Source organism: Tribolium castaneum, chromosome 3 (genome assembly GCF_031307605.1).
Source record: "Tribolium castaneum strain GA2 chromosome 3, icTriCast1.1, whole genome shotgun sequence".
Taxonomy (NCBI): domain Eukaryota; kingdom Metazoa; phylum Arthropoda; class Insecta; order Coleoptera; family Tenebrionidae; genus Tribolium; species Tribolium castaneum.
Genome location: NC_087396.1, coordinates 18,605,835 through 18,623,356, shown reverse-complemented (window position 1 = coordinate 18,623,356; position 17,522 = coordinate 18,605,835). Strand labels below are relative to the sequence as shown.

The 17,522-nt window shown below is 34.8% G+C and overlaps 1 protein-coding gene across 2 annotated transcripts in view; it reads left to right on the top strand.

The window, feature by feature from the left end:
* Positions 1–17,522, top strand: part of Nox (NADPH oxidase) — a 72,754-nt gene that overhangs the window by 54,030 nt on the left and 1,202 nt on the right. For both annotated transcript variants that reach the window (XM_008195570.3, XM_967282.5), the window contains exons 2-13: positions 13,975–14,069; positions 14,126–14,237; positions 14,391–14,488; positions 14,630–14,750; positions 14,796–14,946; positions 14,995–15,205; positions 15,279–15,505; positions 15,561–15,940; positions 15,991–16,312; positions 16,358–16,838; positions 17,107–17,330; positions 17,378–17,517. In XM_008195570.3, coding sequence (XP_008193792.1) covers positions 13,975–14,069; positions 14,126–14,237; positions 14,391–14,488; positions 14,630–14,750; positions 14,796–14,946; positions 14,995–15,205; positions 15,279–15,505; positions 15,561–15,940; positions 15,991–16,312; positions 16,358–16,838; positions 17,107–17,330; positions 17,378–17,517 — 2,562 coding nt within the window. The remainder of the gene's footprint in view (positions 1–13,974; positions 14,070–14,125; positions 14,238–14,390; positions 14,489–14,629; positions 14,751–14,795; positions 14,947–14,994; positions 15,206–15,278; positions 15,506–15,560; positions 15,941–15,990; positions 16,313–16,357; positions 16,839–17,106; positions 17,331–17,377; positions 17,518–17,522) is intronic.

The window sequence follows — 17,522 nt, the reverse complement described above, 5'->3', positions numbered from 1 at the left end:
GCCGAATTCAGATGCCTTCATTGTTGTAGAATTCAATTCGGTCATTGTAATGGAAATCAAAATCTTCTGACACATTGAAATAAATGTACATATGTCCTTGTCAAATTGTAATCAAAAACAGGATATGAGAGAAATAAACAAATATGATAATTTTGCACGTTGAGCAAAGTCCCAGTTCTCCCCATCTGCAATAAACCACTGGTGAAATGAACTAGAGGATGCCGTTACCGCCAACAAGCAGTTACTTGGGTCGACTCGTTCCGACAACCATCTACAGTTGCATTCAATTAACTACGATTTATTCAACACTTCTTAGTCGAATCTACAAGATGCTATTCCTTATCAGAGCCTCCAGGTGTAGGAAAGACTCGAGCAGCTCTCACACATATCTCATCAGATCGCAGAAATAAATCAAGTCATTAAAAAGTAGATCCGATTAATAAAAATCGCGTCCCGTAATGGAGCTAGATATATGAATTGGTGGAATTTTTATAGCCTGATGTATGGGCAGGATTTCCTTCGGTTATATGAAAAATTGCCCGAGTAACAAGTTCATTACAAAAAATCCATCGACAAGCAGTGATTCGATTTAATTGCACCTCCCGGCCCATAAATCACATCTTCACTTCTTCTTGACGGTTTTAACCCTTGCAGAGAGGCGTCTCGTGTATCGTTACGTCCGCCAAGAAGGCCATTACGTGTAATCAGCTCTCAAAACAACATGCCTCATTTAGGAGTGCATTGCCCCTAATGATCGGTTTGAGCCCATTCTGTATTGGTTTCCGATGAGATGATATATCATTATAATGATGCGTTTTTTCAGTAAATGCAATGCACGTCTAGTAGGGCTTACGAGCAAAACCACGTCTTTGTGGCAGGCCGAAAAAATCACTATTTTCTGTAACTCTCAAATGACTGTTTAAATATTTGGTAATGAAACAACAAGCAAAAAAGCATTTCTTCAAAAACTCAGCTATTAAATTGTTGAAACTAAATGACAAATCGAAAGAGATATAAGCGCACCAGTTATGGGTTGGCCCAAAAAGGAATTGGGCATTGCCATATATAACGTATGGTTCCATGAACACTAACAATACGTCATAAATCACAATTTCTCGTCTGAGATTTAATGATCGCCATCTGGTCCGATCAAAAATCAAAATCGACACAGCGTCACTTCTTATTCACTCGTTCTGTCATTGCACTTGTTCGGATTTCGTCATCGGCTCCAACAATAAATCATAATTAACGCAGTTTGAAAAGGACCATTATCATGGTAGCCGCTTCTAATAATACAGACTGTACGAATGTAAACTCATGTATTGAATGGTAATCCAAATGGTGGTGACAGAATTTGATGGATGACTCTCGTTAACTTTCACGGAGCCTCTAACAAAAAAACTTGACTTCTAATCCAAGTCTTAAGAAGGTAATTAAAACGGTCTATTGACTGGGCGAATCCCGCTACCGACTGTCAACAGACGTCACCAATAATGATTTCGAGATTGACCCATTTCGAAATGATTTATAGCGACAATTTAAATATTTATAAGCACGAAGGTTATGGAAATGTGGTCTTGTCCATCCAAACCATTTCGACGTGAGTCAACACGCCCTGGGGAAATCGCAAGGGTGGGGCATTGTTTTTGCTCCTAGATTAGTCAGATTTTTTTAATAATTGGACAGCGTAATTATAGCCATTGACTATTTGAGCAATTATCACCCCGTGATTTGAGACTCGAGCATTATTGCGTTTACTAAAACAATATTCATATAAGGCAAACTGTAATAAGCCGAAAAAAACTCGTATAATGTAGATCTGTATCGGAGATGTCGAGTCATCGGACACATGTTTTAAAATTATCTTTCTTCCGTTGACGAGATAAGCTACTGACGCAATTGCCGGACGATCATCCGAATTACATTGTCATTAGCAGCTTGAATAAGGCACAAATCGCGCTTTAATTTTAATATATGTCATCGGTAATCCAGGTCAAGAGCCTGCGAACTAGGAACATAATTGGGGGCCATCAAGAGGATGACACAGAATCGGACAAGATGAAGCAACACGTTTCGTCAAATCCTCCTTCATTCCTATCGCCTGACAAATTATTACAAACATGTCAGTATTAAGCAATTACCAGCCAGGAAGTCATAAAAACTCTCTCACATCTCTATTGTCGATTATGAAGTGTTTCAATAAAATGTGTCAATTATCGGCTTGTTAACTTGTCAATTTTGATCGATTTGATGTATCGATCGCCTAAAATTTGGTCTAGGAGCAATTCATCAATTGGAGGAGGCAGGATAATTTTGTGTTTTTGGGAGTAAGATGCGGCTTGTTTCTATTTCAAGGCCATGTTTCCATTTTTCTATTTCATAACTCGTTCTGGTCCTAAAAAGGAAGTAGAAACATGGCCTTGCTGTTCAAATTTACTAAATCGGGCGTGAGTGCGCACCTAGCGTGTGAAAATCGAAGTAATCAGGATCAGATAAGGATAAATTTACTACGAAACGTGACTTACATGAGTAAGATGTATGATAAGGAGAGTTATTTACTTATAAAGTTAGTCGTGTTGTACCTACAATTAAATCATCAAACGATTTTCGTGTTGAATCAGATTCAAGAAAAATTATCATTATTATTATTGGTTTTCATAATTATGCTAACACAACTCATTGAAGGACGTGAGAAAATACAAAAGTGAAAAAATATCTCCAAAATTATAAAGTAGCTTGGTAGCTTACAAAACAAATTGAGAAACATAATGAAAATAAAGAAAATGAAAAATATACTGATTGTTCGCGAAATTGAGGCGTTTCTTTTAACACGAGATACTATGCATTATTCTCCAGAGTTTTAGCCTAAATCGTCTTAATAAAATGTTTAAAAAGATAATTTTTAGGTTTTCTACAATTTTGATTAGGCCAATGGTCCTTTGATTTTTTTGATGTGAACAGGGTCGGCTTCCACAATTTCAAAAACAAAGAAATTATTGTATCTTCGTTGTCATCAACATTTTACTAAGGTGTTTTAGACTTAAACTCTTAAAAAGAACGCCTTAAATTCGCGAACAACCTGTATACAAAAAACATATAGAACAATTTTCAATTTTTTTAATGATTTTGTTTGTTGACAATGTTCTTACAGCATTGTCTTTATTATTACAACTGTAATTTTATTGATAACTTCTTCACTTTTCATTATTTTTTAATGTTTTTAAGTTTTACACTAAGTAATCGTTCCCTAACAAAACGATGAATAATTATTTTTAAATTTACTATCAGACTAACAGTTTTTCCAATTAAAAAAATTACATTTACAAAAAAAATCACAATTTACACATACAATGTGCCAACACTGAATTATTTTGTAGAAAACCGTTTAAAAAATAGTTTTATTTTTTTTATTGCTCAAATTCTACTGCGATCACGACTGTTAGACAACGTTGCCACATATTATTAATTTATTTAAAATTTGTTATTTATCAATAACTTTAATACACAGATTTTTTTACTGTTTTCACCTTTATACCTATATGATGCTCGAAAACTGGCGCATTAACTCAGTGGTACGTTGTTGAGAAGCATGTGTAGAGTAGAGGAAAAAGTAAAAAAAAATCAAAAGTCATATTTTAAAAAATCTAAAGCTTCAACTTATTTTGTTTACTTTTTCACTTTTCATTATTTTTAATGTTTTTATGTTTCACAATAAGTAATCGTTATCCCTAATACAATGAGGATTCATGGTTTACAAATTTACTAGCAGATTTTAGCAGATTTTTTAATTAAAAAAATAAAATTTATCAAAAAATTCAAATTTGTAAATGTGTGTACTGGGTATTTTTCCTAAGAAACTGTTTCAAAAATAATTCATTTTATTGTTTACCGAATTTGACACGTTGCCACATGTGATTTATTTAAAATTCTCTACCACACTCAATTGAATAAAAATGGTAAAAACGATTTCCATGGAAATAATATCCATTGTTGGCATATCTACAAATTGCGATATTATGATGAATTTTAATTTTTCTAAATTCAAAAAACCATTAAAGATTAGAAAAATTAAAAAAAAATTATTGATCATTGTATTAGTGAACGATTACTTAGCGTGAAACATAAGAACATTAAAAAACTGAAGAAGTTACCAAAATAAGTTTGGTGCTCTAGTTTTTTTATTATGTCTACATTTTTTAATATATTCCCTAAAATTTGTTTCTTGTGTCTAGCCTATAAAAAGAGGCACACCAAGGTTTATGGGATAAAAATATGTTAGCCAAATACTCCTGGTTACAATAAGAGAAACTTATTGTAACTAATAAAATTTATTTTTTATAAAAATTATAAACTAATCAGTGTAAAAAAACAAACTGTGTCATATTTAATTTTTGCAAAAGTCTTCAGTCAGCCTTTTTTGTGGTCCCTTTGGCATTCGTTATTGACATGATATCAAATAATAACAAATTGTGAAACATTTTATTTGCTTTAATATATCATCAGGTGAATGTAAATTAAGCCCAAACAACTTTTTCTATGTTTGTGTTTAAACTACTTTAACAAAACCTGGGAAGCTTAAGCGTTAAAGGTGAATGTTCTCACCAAGATTTAAAGTCTTATTAAGAGACGTATTAAGATTTTTGGTACAAAAATATGTTATTCGTCTTCTACTAGCCTACATTAAGTTAAAGTAACCCAGAAAGTACAAAAAAGCAGTCTGTAACATTTTTGAAGTTGCGAAAATTGTCAGATAGGTACTGATAATGTTTAATGAACATTTAAAAAACTTGACATTCTAATTTTTTTCGGCTTCATTATCAGTATCTACTATCTACCAATCTGGTGTGTCCAAAGTATATTTCTGTTATTCCATGTGGATCGAAAAAAAACCGAAAATTGCAAATGATAAATGAACATCATCCTTCATTCCTTTTAAGCATTTGCGCCTACATACACCAGAAGCACACGGACAATAACAAATGATCGAAAAACAGACACAATAAAGCTTTTACTTGTTTCTTTATGCTGATAAAGGTCTTAATTAACTTTATCAATGAACATTCGATGAGGAAGAACATAGTGCTGTGCAACTGGTAACAAGCAGAATGAATTTAAAAATTCCGTGCTACTCTTATGGAGATGAGTGATAACCAGGTCCTGCGATAAGCATCTCGTGTTGTTCATCAAACGCTATGACTTGCGCCTACACACATCCTCAAGCCCGATAATTAGTACCCTCTTCAATAGTGCTCGTCTTTCTGCCAACCACGTCCGAATCTGATTTATGGCCCAGACAAACTGTAAATAATATTGCGGAATCAGTCGATCGGAAGAATTAATTACTATCAAGAGATGCGCTGATTGAGATTCAATCAGACAGTAACAGCGTCGAAAAAACGACCAGAACAGGTGCACGATTAATCAAATTGTTGGTTTTCCGCAAAGCGCTTGGTCGTCATTAATCACGAGTCCAAGATGCGATCCAAATTACATTTCTGAGAAAAAGTTGCAAGACCATAACTCACGGTGGTTAAATTTCAATTTGCTCGATTAATTTCAGAGGCTGTAATTTCGATCAGAAAATTGTGCATAAATCGAATGGTGCGAGACGCATAAATTCATGTGATATCGTAATGAGTTTATGGGGCTGTGGTTATTTACAGCCGGTCGGAAGGTCAGCTTTTCTGAAGATGCACATGGACATAGGCATGCATGTTCATGTCAGTTGTGATAATAAATCGATGGATTTATTATCCTTCGGAACCCTGAGTGGAGTTTTCCAAAATGTTCAAATTAAAACGGTTACTACCTGAATTAAACTAAAAAAGTTAGACATTTTTGCCAATACAACATGTAAGCTTCTAACGTATAATTATGCAAATGTGGGATGCTAACAGATGCAGCTTTGAAATATTATAAACAACTTATAAACAAGTTGTGTGCATAAAGATGGAATAAAATATGGTTGTATGCAAAAATGTTATGCCACAATATTAATTAACAATATTAATGATAATAGATAGATGATATCGAGTAATAACATAATTTTGCTTGGCAGTAAGTTATAAATGTTGTGCGTAAATGAAAATAGTCACACTGCTCGTAGAAATAAATACGACACTCGTGTTACTTCTATCATGTATCTTGAAGATGCGTTTCACTATGTTTAACTATTTTCAATTCAGAGAATTGTTTCTTGTTCTTAGACATTTCTTAAAGATATATATCCTCAAAATTATCTACTAGTTGGTGTCTTTCGGTGCAAGTATATTAGAAGAAAGTTATGGTATATCTATTAGACTTTATTTTGACACATCGTTCTCTAGGTAAAAAATTCATGTAATATAACTGCCTTTTCTGCAACTATAAAGAGGATCTGAGATTACCGCTTGTGTCACTTCCAATTAAAAAAAGGTCGCAGTTGGCCGACATCGCTGTCTGTTTGTAAATCCCTGATAAGTAATAATTATCAGCGCTATTACAGACCATTACACGCTGTGTTGTAATTAATGCGATTCTATCAGATAATAATTAGTTTACGGATAGTTGTTTCCTGTCAGTGGCATTAAAGGATAATTTACGACCCTCAATCCTCGTATTGTATCGAGCGAACTTTCTTATATCAATATTTTATTGTATTAGTCCGGTCCGCTAACAAGTCTTTGGAGTAATTTATAATCCAAATCTATATGCAAATTCGAAAATAAGAAAATGCTCTTGATTATTATTTATACGTACTGATAAAATTAACATACTCACTTTAATGCCGCAATTTTAATCTCTATTGAGACGAAGTAATTGCCGTTTTTATAAGAGAGTACTTAGGAAACTACTGCACCCGGTATAAGGCCCTAAGCTGGCCTCTTACCGCGCAATTTATGTATCAGGCAATACCATATTAATAAATTTAATTCAAACCAGCTTTTATTCTTTGATTTATAAAGGAATCCGTGCCAAAGCGACCGTTAATAAATTTATGCTTTCAGTTATGAATGGGGAAAGTGGGTGGTAATCGCTCCAAGTATCACTGCAACATTTCGCATTACGTTATGACAATTACATGCTTTCACGGACGTTTTTATGATCGGTTTTAATAAATTGTTGGGCTTTTGAGTGTGTGCCGAGGTTTATATCTTGTCTTATGTATTTTTAACATGTGATAAAATGCATAATAATATAATAACTTGATTTTAAAATGTTTACTTTTTTATTGGGCGCACTTAAATATGCATAAAATCAAGGTGATTTACAACGCAAACACAAGCCTTACCAAAAAGGAAAAAGCAAGATTTATTTTAAGGCAAGAGTACTTTGGAGATGGGCTTAAATTACCCTTTAATATGACATAACGGTTTGGGTGAAAGGAAATCAGAGCTGAGTACCATCATGTATTTTAATTAAAAACTACATTTTAAAATTTTTTCCAAGTGTACATAAGGTTAAATACTTATTTTAAAAATCATAATCAAATAATTAAAATTTGAACAATTAAGTAAATACGGCTGAACATGTATGTACTTTACTTTGAGTCAATGCTTTCTCGCTACGAGAGTCTTAAAAGACTTACAAAAAGGATAATGTTTTTCTACTTTGGTTTCACAAATTGTTCACGCTCCTTTCAGTAAATTTTTAGGAGTTGTATTGGTAGTGCTGGGCTGGGTTTCATCAGTTATCGCTGTAATTTAGTGTGTGATCTATCAATAGAGTTAAGTCGTTTCTTGTTAGAATCCGAATTATTAACCAAATTAAGAGGAAATAGTTTGAACAGATTTTGATAAGTTAAACTAAACAAAAACAAACAACAAAAATAGAAAGTAGAAAAAATAGTATATTACACTCGTTTTATAAAACTTAATTGTGGGACTCATTCTGTTGGGGCACTCCTTCGTCGTGCTCCAAAACCACTCGTGCCACAATAGAACGTCTTATAAAACTCGTATAATAATATAATATTATTCAGTTCTTCAAACACAATTCAAACTTAAAATCGGGGTGAATTTAGTCGGAGTTATTGCCACTGGTCTTTCTTATATTTTGCAAGTTTGAATAGATTTGTGCTCAATTTGTACTAAATCTATAAATTAGCTTTGCGGGGTAACATTTTGCTCATTATCCAGGAAACCAGTAAGAAACATCGTGCAAAGGCTGCCGTGTCGTGTAATTTAATTAAAAAATCAATTACAGTGTGTTTACAAGATAGGCAGCGTGACAAGCGGTGTCGTCGTAAATACAGGCTTTAATGGGGTGATTTTTATGTGCTTCCATTGTATTGTCAGTTACGATTATTCGCGGAGCGGTCGCTACTTGGGATTCTTTACGATCTTACAATATTGGAGTCTCCTAAAATTCTCCAGATGTTCTCGCTTCAATGAATGGAGTTGGTGGAAGCATGCTAATTTGGCGGAATTTTGTAATTAACTGTGTGGGAATCTCTTAAAGAGTCAAGACAGTGGCTTGTATTGTATCAAAGAAATCCGGACGTTTATGATGACTACTGTAGGAACATTGATTAGATAGGAGAATTCTAGAATGTCAATAGTGACAGCTTTATCTTGATCTATAAGCAACATAACATTTATATTTCCTGTGACGGCATGTGAAACCAAAAATTTCACATAACGTGCGACGTCTATCTCACGCATTAATTTACAAGTAAAATGCAATAAACGCATGATTTACGTCGGCTTATCCTGTAATAAATTTCGCACCACATGATGTCATTATCATCCTCATCAGTCAGCGGCTTCTGGGCGTCATCCAAGATTAATAAGGCGCATAATGAGAGTGGCTAACAAATCATAGTGATTTCAAAAAATGTCAGCACTAGCAATTGCATGCAATAAAGAATTCTTATTCTTGCACGATCTAAAACCGCTGGGTGCAGCCATGGGCTGCGGGCGTGCTGTTACGAAAACAGGTGAAATAAATCTGCAGTAGCCTTCTCTCACCTCTCGCCATTGACTTGTGACTGGTTTTGGGTTTGGTGGTGGACACAATATGGAGAGGGCGGCCAATAGTGCCGGTGAAAGTGCAACTCGATGACTTCTGCCTAATTAGTTCCACGTACCCCACTGTGATTTGATTTATTATTGGTATTACGGCGTGCAGTTTTGTGGGTTGTGGGTGACATGGTCACATGGGCGATGATAGTGGACGCACGAGTCCTAACCCACCTTGTAGAAGCTCCCATATCTTTTTCCAGTCAATTTTAATTTTGGTGTAATAAATAAATATTGATAAAAATAAATAAAAATGTGTAACACAAAGAATGAAGTGAGTTGTTATTTCCCAAATAGTATAAGCCCTATGGCAAGCCTGGCATGTGGGCCGTTCGGTCTTTTTAAAGTTTTTAAAAACTGTTGAAAATTCGAATAAAAATTAAAGGTCATTTTTGTAATCAGTCGCAATTTTGATGTTTTCATTGGCATCTTAAAGCATTCAACGTCATCAAGTGCGATGTCATAATAGTCATTATTTGACGGAATATTTTACGAAAATTTTTAGGTTGGCAACTTGGCAAGAAACAAATTCGGGACGTATTTTTGCGATTTGCTCAAATTTCAGGGGGCATTCATGCAAGATCTTCCATATTCTTGTTTTTTGACAAAATTTGGATAAAACAAAAATTTTAAATCAATTATTCACTTTCAAAATTGAGATATTACCAAATGTCACAAAAATCTCTAAATCGACTAAAATAACAATTTTTTATTTAAAGACAACAAAAAGGAGGGAAATTATACAAAATAGTATTAAAAACTCGTTTCTTAAGACCTTGAAGCACTCATTCTTTCAAAAAACTCGTGGCTAACGCCACTCGTTTTTGAAACTGAATTCGTGGTCTTATGAAACTTGTTTTTTAATATATTATTCTGGCATTATTTTTGGGAAGATATAAGACACTAAAAGTTCCAGGAAGCCCCACGGCTGTATCAGCTGCATATCCAATTTTTAATCTTATCTAATTGCATTATCGTAAATGAAATTTATAAATAATAAGTTGTGTACATATAAGGACCTAATAGTAAAGTCCTTTCCAGGGATTGCTTTATAGAAAATACCAAGTTGACTACACTTTTTCCAGTTATGTGTAGATATTTCAGAAATTGCCATTTTTAAATCAGAGAACAAAATTTGTAATTGTAAACAAAAACCTTCTGAAGTACATATGATACTTATTACTTCCTCAAATACAGTTGACTAAATGTCAACTAAAAATGACTAAAAAACTCTTACATTCTGAACAACAATTAAAAACTTTCCACTAAATTTCTTGCGAAAACGACTTTATAAAACAATAAATTCGGAAAAGTACTATTTGGGTCAACCTCAAAAAATGGTTATGATTATGGGGGATCTGTTCAAATGAAAAATGTCGGAGATACAGTTTTTATTAAATTCCAAAAAGGTGACAAAATTAACGTTAATTTTTGGTTTAAATATTCGATCTCGTCTTCGATGCCTTTCTCTAAAATCGTTTTCATGGTTGAAAGTTGAAAAATTCATAATTGTCGTAAAAAATACAATGGTGTCAGTTCCTATCACTTCTGAGTCAGAAAAATACACTAATTATAGTAGTAATTTAACTAATGTAATGTAATGAAACGAAAATCTTGAAAACTTACCTTGTTACTTGTTGATAATTCAATAACTACTTTTTTATAAAACATAACTATTCAAAGTGTATACAAGTGATCAGTAAATTGTAAGAGTAGTTCAAATAATTTTCAGGCTCTTGACGCACGTAAATATTTTGTATTTTGTAAGAAACAAAAAGTTCCGGGAAGCCTCCATAATTTTTCTTAACAACTGTAGCAATATATGATATTAAATTTTTTTATGTTAATTGTATTTCAACCAACTACTATTTCAGCTTTTTTTGTGAAATGATGAAGATTTAAAATAAATAACTGGTAGTTCGGATTACGGAAGTTAGTGCTTTCGGATTGTACTAGAGTCGTTCGGATTATAGGTGTTCGGATTATCCAAACATTACTGTACTTTTATTTGATTTTTTGTGTTTAACCAAAAGCAATGTTTTTGTTCAATAGGTAAATAAGTAAATTAAATAGGTAATAAAACTTGAATAAATACCCAAATAAAAAAATTGAAAAATAAAAAAAATCTCGATTAGTCTCTTTATTTTTGACCACATCCTTAAGCGAGAGAATTTTAAAATATTTTGTCAAGTTTTTTAGAAATCTCATGCTAAATAATTTTATTCTTCAATACTGTCAAAATTTACGGTGTTTCTCCTGTGTAAGAAAGTTTTGACAACTGTTTGGCATTTTTAGGAGATTTAAAGCAATTTTAAGCCTTGTTCAGTCTAATTAGAAGAATAAAATGTTGTATTGACCTTGTTTTCGTGTAAATGGGTTCATTTATTTCACCTCGTAGATGATAAACCTCTCGTTATCACTCGACGTTTAAAAATTCACTCGGCAATAAAGCGTCCAATTTACACTCAAACCCAGTAAATAAATAACTAATTTATTTCGGTTAATTAAATAATTTAAACTTTCCTATAAATTATTGTCAACAATTGAAAGATAATGAAAGACAAAACAGTATGCTTATGACCATAGAAGACTTATTAAGTAATTTTAAGAATTTGGCATAGAATTTCTGACCTGACCTAATCATTTTGTTTTCCAAGTTTTTCAGAAATTATATACCTAAGATTTACTCGCCTAATAAAACGTTTAACTCAACTATAGTTGGTTTGTAGGAGTTGAAAAAAGTCTGAGTTATTTGATTAACCTAAATAAATGATCCTTCATTTTATTTTTAACCACAGGCTTTGCATGTCATTTATTTCACGGTGATCCATAATCGGCCTTGTTTTCTCATGGTCCGATGGTAGTGTTGCGTGCCCGCCGCCCGTCAAATCTGCTGCCCCCCATGTGTCTTTATAATAAGAGCTAATGTTAATTTAATAACAAAGTGTAGCTTAAAACTACGAAAAAATGATTGATGGTGTCCTGTATAAATCATCTGCGGGGAGTCCCCGCTTGAGAAATGCGTGACCGTTGCGAATCTGGTCCATATTGACGTTTATTGTTTATGACGCGTGTTTGCCATACATTGTGTTGGACATTTTCATGTTGTTGCAACGTTAAATGGTCACTACACGTCGTAAATTAAAGCGCCGCGGTTACAGTGGGCGGAATATGTACTTTACACGGCGGTCTTTCAAGTGATATTATTGTCCTTTGGTTCAGGAAACGACCGAGCTGCTTTCATCTACCGCTAAACTAATATTGGCACTGCATTTACTGAACGGATTTTCTTGGGCGTATTGTGCAAGGAGTCTTAAGCCACAGATTATTTCCATCCATTATTCTTCGTATTAATCCGTTTGTTCCTGGTTTTTTATTGGTTTTCTTCTTGAGAAATAACACTTGGCACTGACAATATTTTACGCTCTTTAAGAACTTTTAGAGAGGAATTAATTTGTTTAAAATGGAGATAGATACGAAGGTATATTAAAAATACCAGTTATTATGTTCCTCACCTAAACCTTGTCCGGATGAGTTTCCACATAATAAAGTTTCAATCGTAGAACAAGATTTATGTTAAGATTTACGCAATAACGCAATGTTACAACGCATGTAAGATTAATAGACGGAATGTAGATTTTGACCAGTGTTTACTTCCAAAACCGAAATGTGGTTTGTAGTTGTCGTGCCTACCTTTGTAATTTGTTTCATGTACATACATACAAACGCATATAAAGTTGTTTCATGAATCGGTTACCTGAAGAACTTACATCCTAAGCATCTGGTAAAGTTTTATGCCTAGTTGGAAGAATTTTGATAGCAAATAAAATTACTTTAAGCGACTACCTTAGTTGAAAGCAAATGTGCTTTGACATCGCATCACATACTAAACATCTAACTAAATATGGTCACTCAAAGCCTTCGCTAGGATGTAAAATTACGCTACATTTGCTGTAGTTAGATAAATGGAAGTGTGCTCTGTTTATTAGGATAGCAAGGAGATTAAGACAGGAATTATAGCTTCACTATTAAAAGTATAAAACGCGAGATTAAGATAATTTACATTTACGTTGGTGGCACTAGACGAATAAATGGTGTTATTTGAACGAAACTTTAGAAATAAGTATAATTTGTAGACGGATATTATTAAAATTAGCATTTTTTTGCAATTAGATTTTCCTGTTGTAAATAGCTTGACAACAATTAAATAACTAGTTCGGAAATTGCAAAAGGTATACATTAGAGTGAAATAAATTTGAATTTGTAAGAGTTCCTTTTAATTATATTATTCATATAGGATTTAAAACGAAAATGAGAGTTTTGAAGAAATTGAAACACAATAAGGCTTAACATCTTCCACAAGAACTGTCTAAAACGCCGTTTTATCTCGAGAGTAGGTAAGAAGCGTCCGTTGGAATCGAGCATTTGCTTAAAATCGTGTGTCAAAATAATTTATCGCCGTGTTATTATCGAGTTCATCCATAAATTTCTGTGAGTGATTAATGGGAGTACAATTCTGTCGCGTTTTTTTCTTGTATTGTGAGTATTTTAGTTTCACGATTAAGATAATTCGTAAATAATCAATCAAAGGCTGGATTAGAGTATCAAAACCGTTCTTTTCTCAAGATAAGTTCATAACTCGAATGGTCTCACAATCCAGACTTTAGCCATAAATTCTAACGCGTGATTAATGGCTCCAATCATGTTGTCGCTTTTTGCTCTTCTTCTTACACTGGGATCATTTTTACGCGATTGAGTCGTGTTCCGATGGGATGGTGTATTAATAAACCCATACACCTGTTACCTGGCTGGGTTGGGTCATGGGTCAATTGCTTCGATCCGGCCGCTTTCTAATCTCTGGTAAAAAACGAGCCGTAATTTCAATTTATTTGCGGGAATTGATGGGTTTGCGATAACGAATTGCCATTATTTTTTAAGTGGCTGTTGTCTAAAAATTGCATTTTAATTGTTGCAGGAGCTCTTGGAACAACTCTTCAAACTCTTCGACCAAGACCGTGACCAGTGTTTACCTCAAGAAAACTGGATCGAATTCCTCAAACAAAGACTCACGTATGGCCCCTAATCTAAATTAGGGAGATAGATTCCATAAAAATATCATTTTGTAGAGATGAAAAACAGATAGATTTCGCGGAACAGCTCGAGAGTGTTGCATTCTGCCTCTGTGGCGACGAACCCATCCATCTGGAGCAATTTAACCAAATTTTCAATGCTAAGGGCGTAGGTTGACACTGCAAAATGTGTCTCAAAATGAGGCACCAGTACCTTATCTCTAGTTTAAACACAAATTGTGCTTATTTTGAATTAGTTTTGGAGTTTCATTTTGAAACACAGCAAGTGGTACAAGCAACTATTGAGTACAATTTCTTTCAGATCGTAGACAAGCTATTTAGGCTAATAGATCGAGACAATTCCGGGATAATAACTTCCGAAAGTATTATGGAATTTCTGGCGACTATTACAAACACGAGGTAAGTTTTGCGGGTCAAAAGTTCTAACGCCTGTGAGGTTAATGTGGATATGGCATGTATCTCAGGTATAAATTCTCTTTACTATCTGCATTATTGTGAGTTACATGCAATAACACCGTCGTAAATTTGCCCACTTTCCAGGCCTCGAACGGGGTTCGATAAAGGCAGCCTAGACCGATTAGAGCAGTTATTCAGGCAAACTGTAGGCAATGAGAAAGAAATCAAGAGAGAGGACTTCAAGAAGATCGTCATTTCGAAAAATGTAGGTTCAAGGTGGCAAAGAAACAAAATTGATTTAATCTTGTAGCCTTTTTTTACCGAGCGAGTGTTCCAAATCTTCGACTCGGACAATTCCGGTTCAATATCTCTGCAGGAGTTTTTGGATGCGATGCACCAATTCGCCGGCAAATCTCCTGATGATAAAATACGGTTTCTGTTCAAAGTTTACGATCTGGACGGTTCGCGCCGATTCCGTGTTACTTTTTAATATGCAACATTATTTTTAGGCGACGGTTTAATACAGCATAAAGAACTCCAACATGTTATGAGAGCCTGTATGGAGGAAAACGGAATGCAATTCAGCGAGGAGCAAATCGACGACTTGACGGTGGCGATGTTCGAAGATGCCGACACTAACAACAGGGGGGCCATCACTTACGAAGCTCTCAAAAACCAGCTGGAAAAGCACGGGGGGCTGTTAGAGAATCTATCCATCAGGTAGATGCGCATACACGTCGCCAAAAGATCGCGTTTCGTAAAAATTAAAAAAAAAACACGATTCGTTTTTCAGTATTGATCGATGGCTTGTGCCTCCCAACACCCAGAACCAGCCGGATTCCCTTGTGAGGAAGCTCATGGCAATGAAACCTTACCAGTTAACCAAGCCCTACGTGAAGAACAACTACGTTTATTTGATATTTCTAGCAGGATATTTGATAGTTAACGCGGCTCTTTTCATATCACGTGCGATAGAATACAGAGACAAAAACTGGTACACGATATTTGCAAGAGCTTGTGGTAGGTAATAACAACGAATCTTAATAATCCTTTTATTGATTTAACTGATACAAAGGTCAGTGCCTCAACTTCAACTGCATGTTTGTCTTGGTCCTAATGTTGCGGCAATGTATCACATTCTTGCGAACAAGAGGATACAGCTCGATGTTACCCCTCGACCAGCACATCTATTTTCATAAACTGACCGGGATGTTCATCTTTGGTTACAGTGTGTTGCACACGATAATGCACGTGTGTAATTTTAGTTTAGTCGTGGTTGATAGCCCCATAAACGTCAAAAATTTGACCGTAAATGAGTGGCTGTTCACTAACAAGCCGCAAATATTTGGTTTAGTACCAGGTTTAGCAAATCCGACTGGTTTTGCCTTGTTATTTATTCTTCTGATTATGTTTGTTTGTTCGCAAGCTTTCGTGCGTAGAGGAGGCTGTTTCGAGGTAAGTGTGATTTTGTGACGCTAAGGATGGCAATATTTTAGCACAATTAGGTGTTTTACTGGACACATTTACTCTATGTCCCATTTTGGATTTTGGTCATCCTTCATGGGCCTAACTTCTGGAAGTGGTTCATTCTTCCGGGTTGTGTATATGCTATTGAACGTATAATGAGGCTAGTTTCGATGAAAAGTGAGAGGGGCAAGACTTACATAAGCTCGGGGCTACTTCTACCGTCCAAAGTAACCCATTTGGTGATTAAAAGACCCCTCCAGTTTGATTTTCATCCAGGAGATTATGTTTTTGTCAATATACCAGCCATTGCCAAATACGAATGGCATCCCTTTACTATTAGTAGCGCCCCAGAGCAAGAAGGTAATAATTTGAACCAAACTGCAACTTATCTAATTAAAAAAGTAGATTACATGTGGCTCCATATCCGTGGTGTGGGTCAATGGACAAATCGCCTCTACGAATACTTTGAAAAAGAACAAGAAAAGCTCCACAACGGTGATATTCCACCGCACAATCCTCCCAGTGCAAAAAAGAGATTGTCTAATGGAAGTATCGATAACAACAACCAAAATCCGTTGAAGAAGATTCAAGCAACTATAACTAGAACTCTATCAAATCGCGATTCAAACCGAAAACCCGGAGTCCAACTTGTGGGTTTCTCCAATGAAACGTTCCAAGACGACAGTAACAAAAAGCCAGCCGAGAGCGATTTTAATCGAGCTTCTTGTAGTAATACTGATTTGACGGCTTATTCGCCAAGGCCCAAGAAAATGACATCTGATAAAAAGCTTCATCGGTTGCTTTTCACAGAGAAAGCGCCACTGGAAAAGTCGCTGTCGATGCCAGATATTCAGACAAAAGCTAAGAAAAGGGAACGGCTCCTTGTGTAGGTTTTTAATTTTTTACACATATATTTCATTCATTTAATAAGTTTTTTGTTGGTAACATTATAAGCCTTATTTTTAAGATCTGAATCCTAGATTTTAAAACTATTTTAAAACACGCTTCCCACTGTAACACGTTTTAAATTAAAATGTTCCAAGATTTTTTGCAACGAGCTTATGCGGGTACTTGAACTTTAAGCTTGTGTTTTTGCACTCGTATTATTAATAACTATAAAAAATAAAGGTTTTGCGAAAGATAATTGCTTTTAGTTTGAAGGAATACATGCGGTCCGAGTCCGAAAAAAGCTTCGACGAGTGTCAGATACGTCGTGCTCGCCTCCAGTCTTTAGGCCTCGCATACTTGAGCCCCCAGAATAAGTCTTTAGCGCAGAGCTTCCGTTATATGCGTAACAAACCAACAATAATAGCGTTCAAAACACCCAGTTTGGAAAACTGTGAGCAGCGCGATTCTAGCAGTTCTTTGGGTTCTGTCGGTAAGTGTTTGAAAGATGATCGATTTAAATGTAACGGTTTCTTAAAGGACGTCAAGTTAGCGCTCTTAGTTTTTCCTCTTCTCCTGAAAAACAAGCCGAGGAAGGCCGAGCCGGCTTCCGTACCGATTTCTCTCCCGGAACTGTTCCTTTAAAACCAATGAATTATCCTGTAGGAAAACCTTTAGAGGTAAT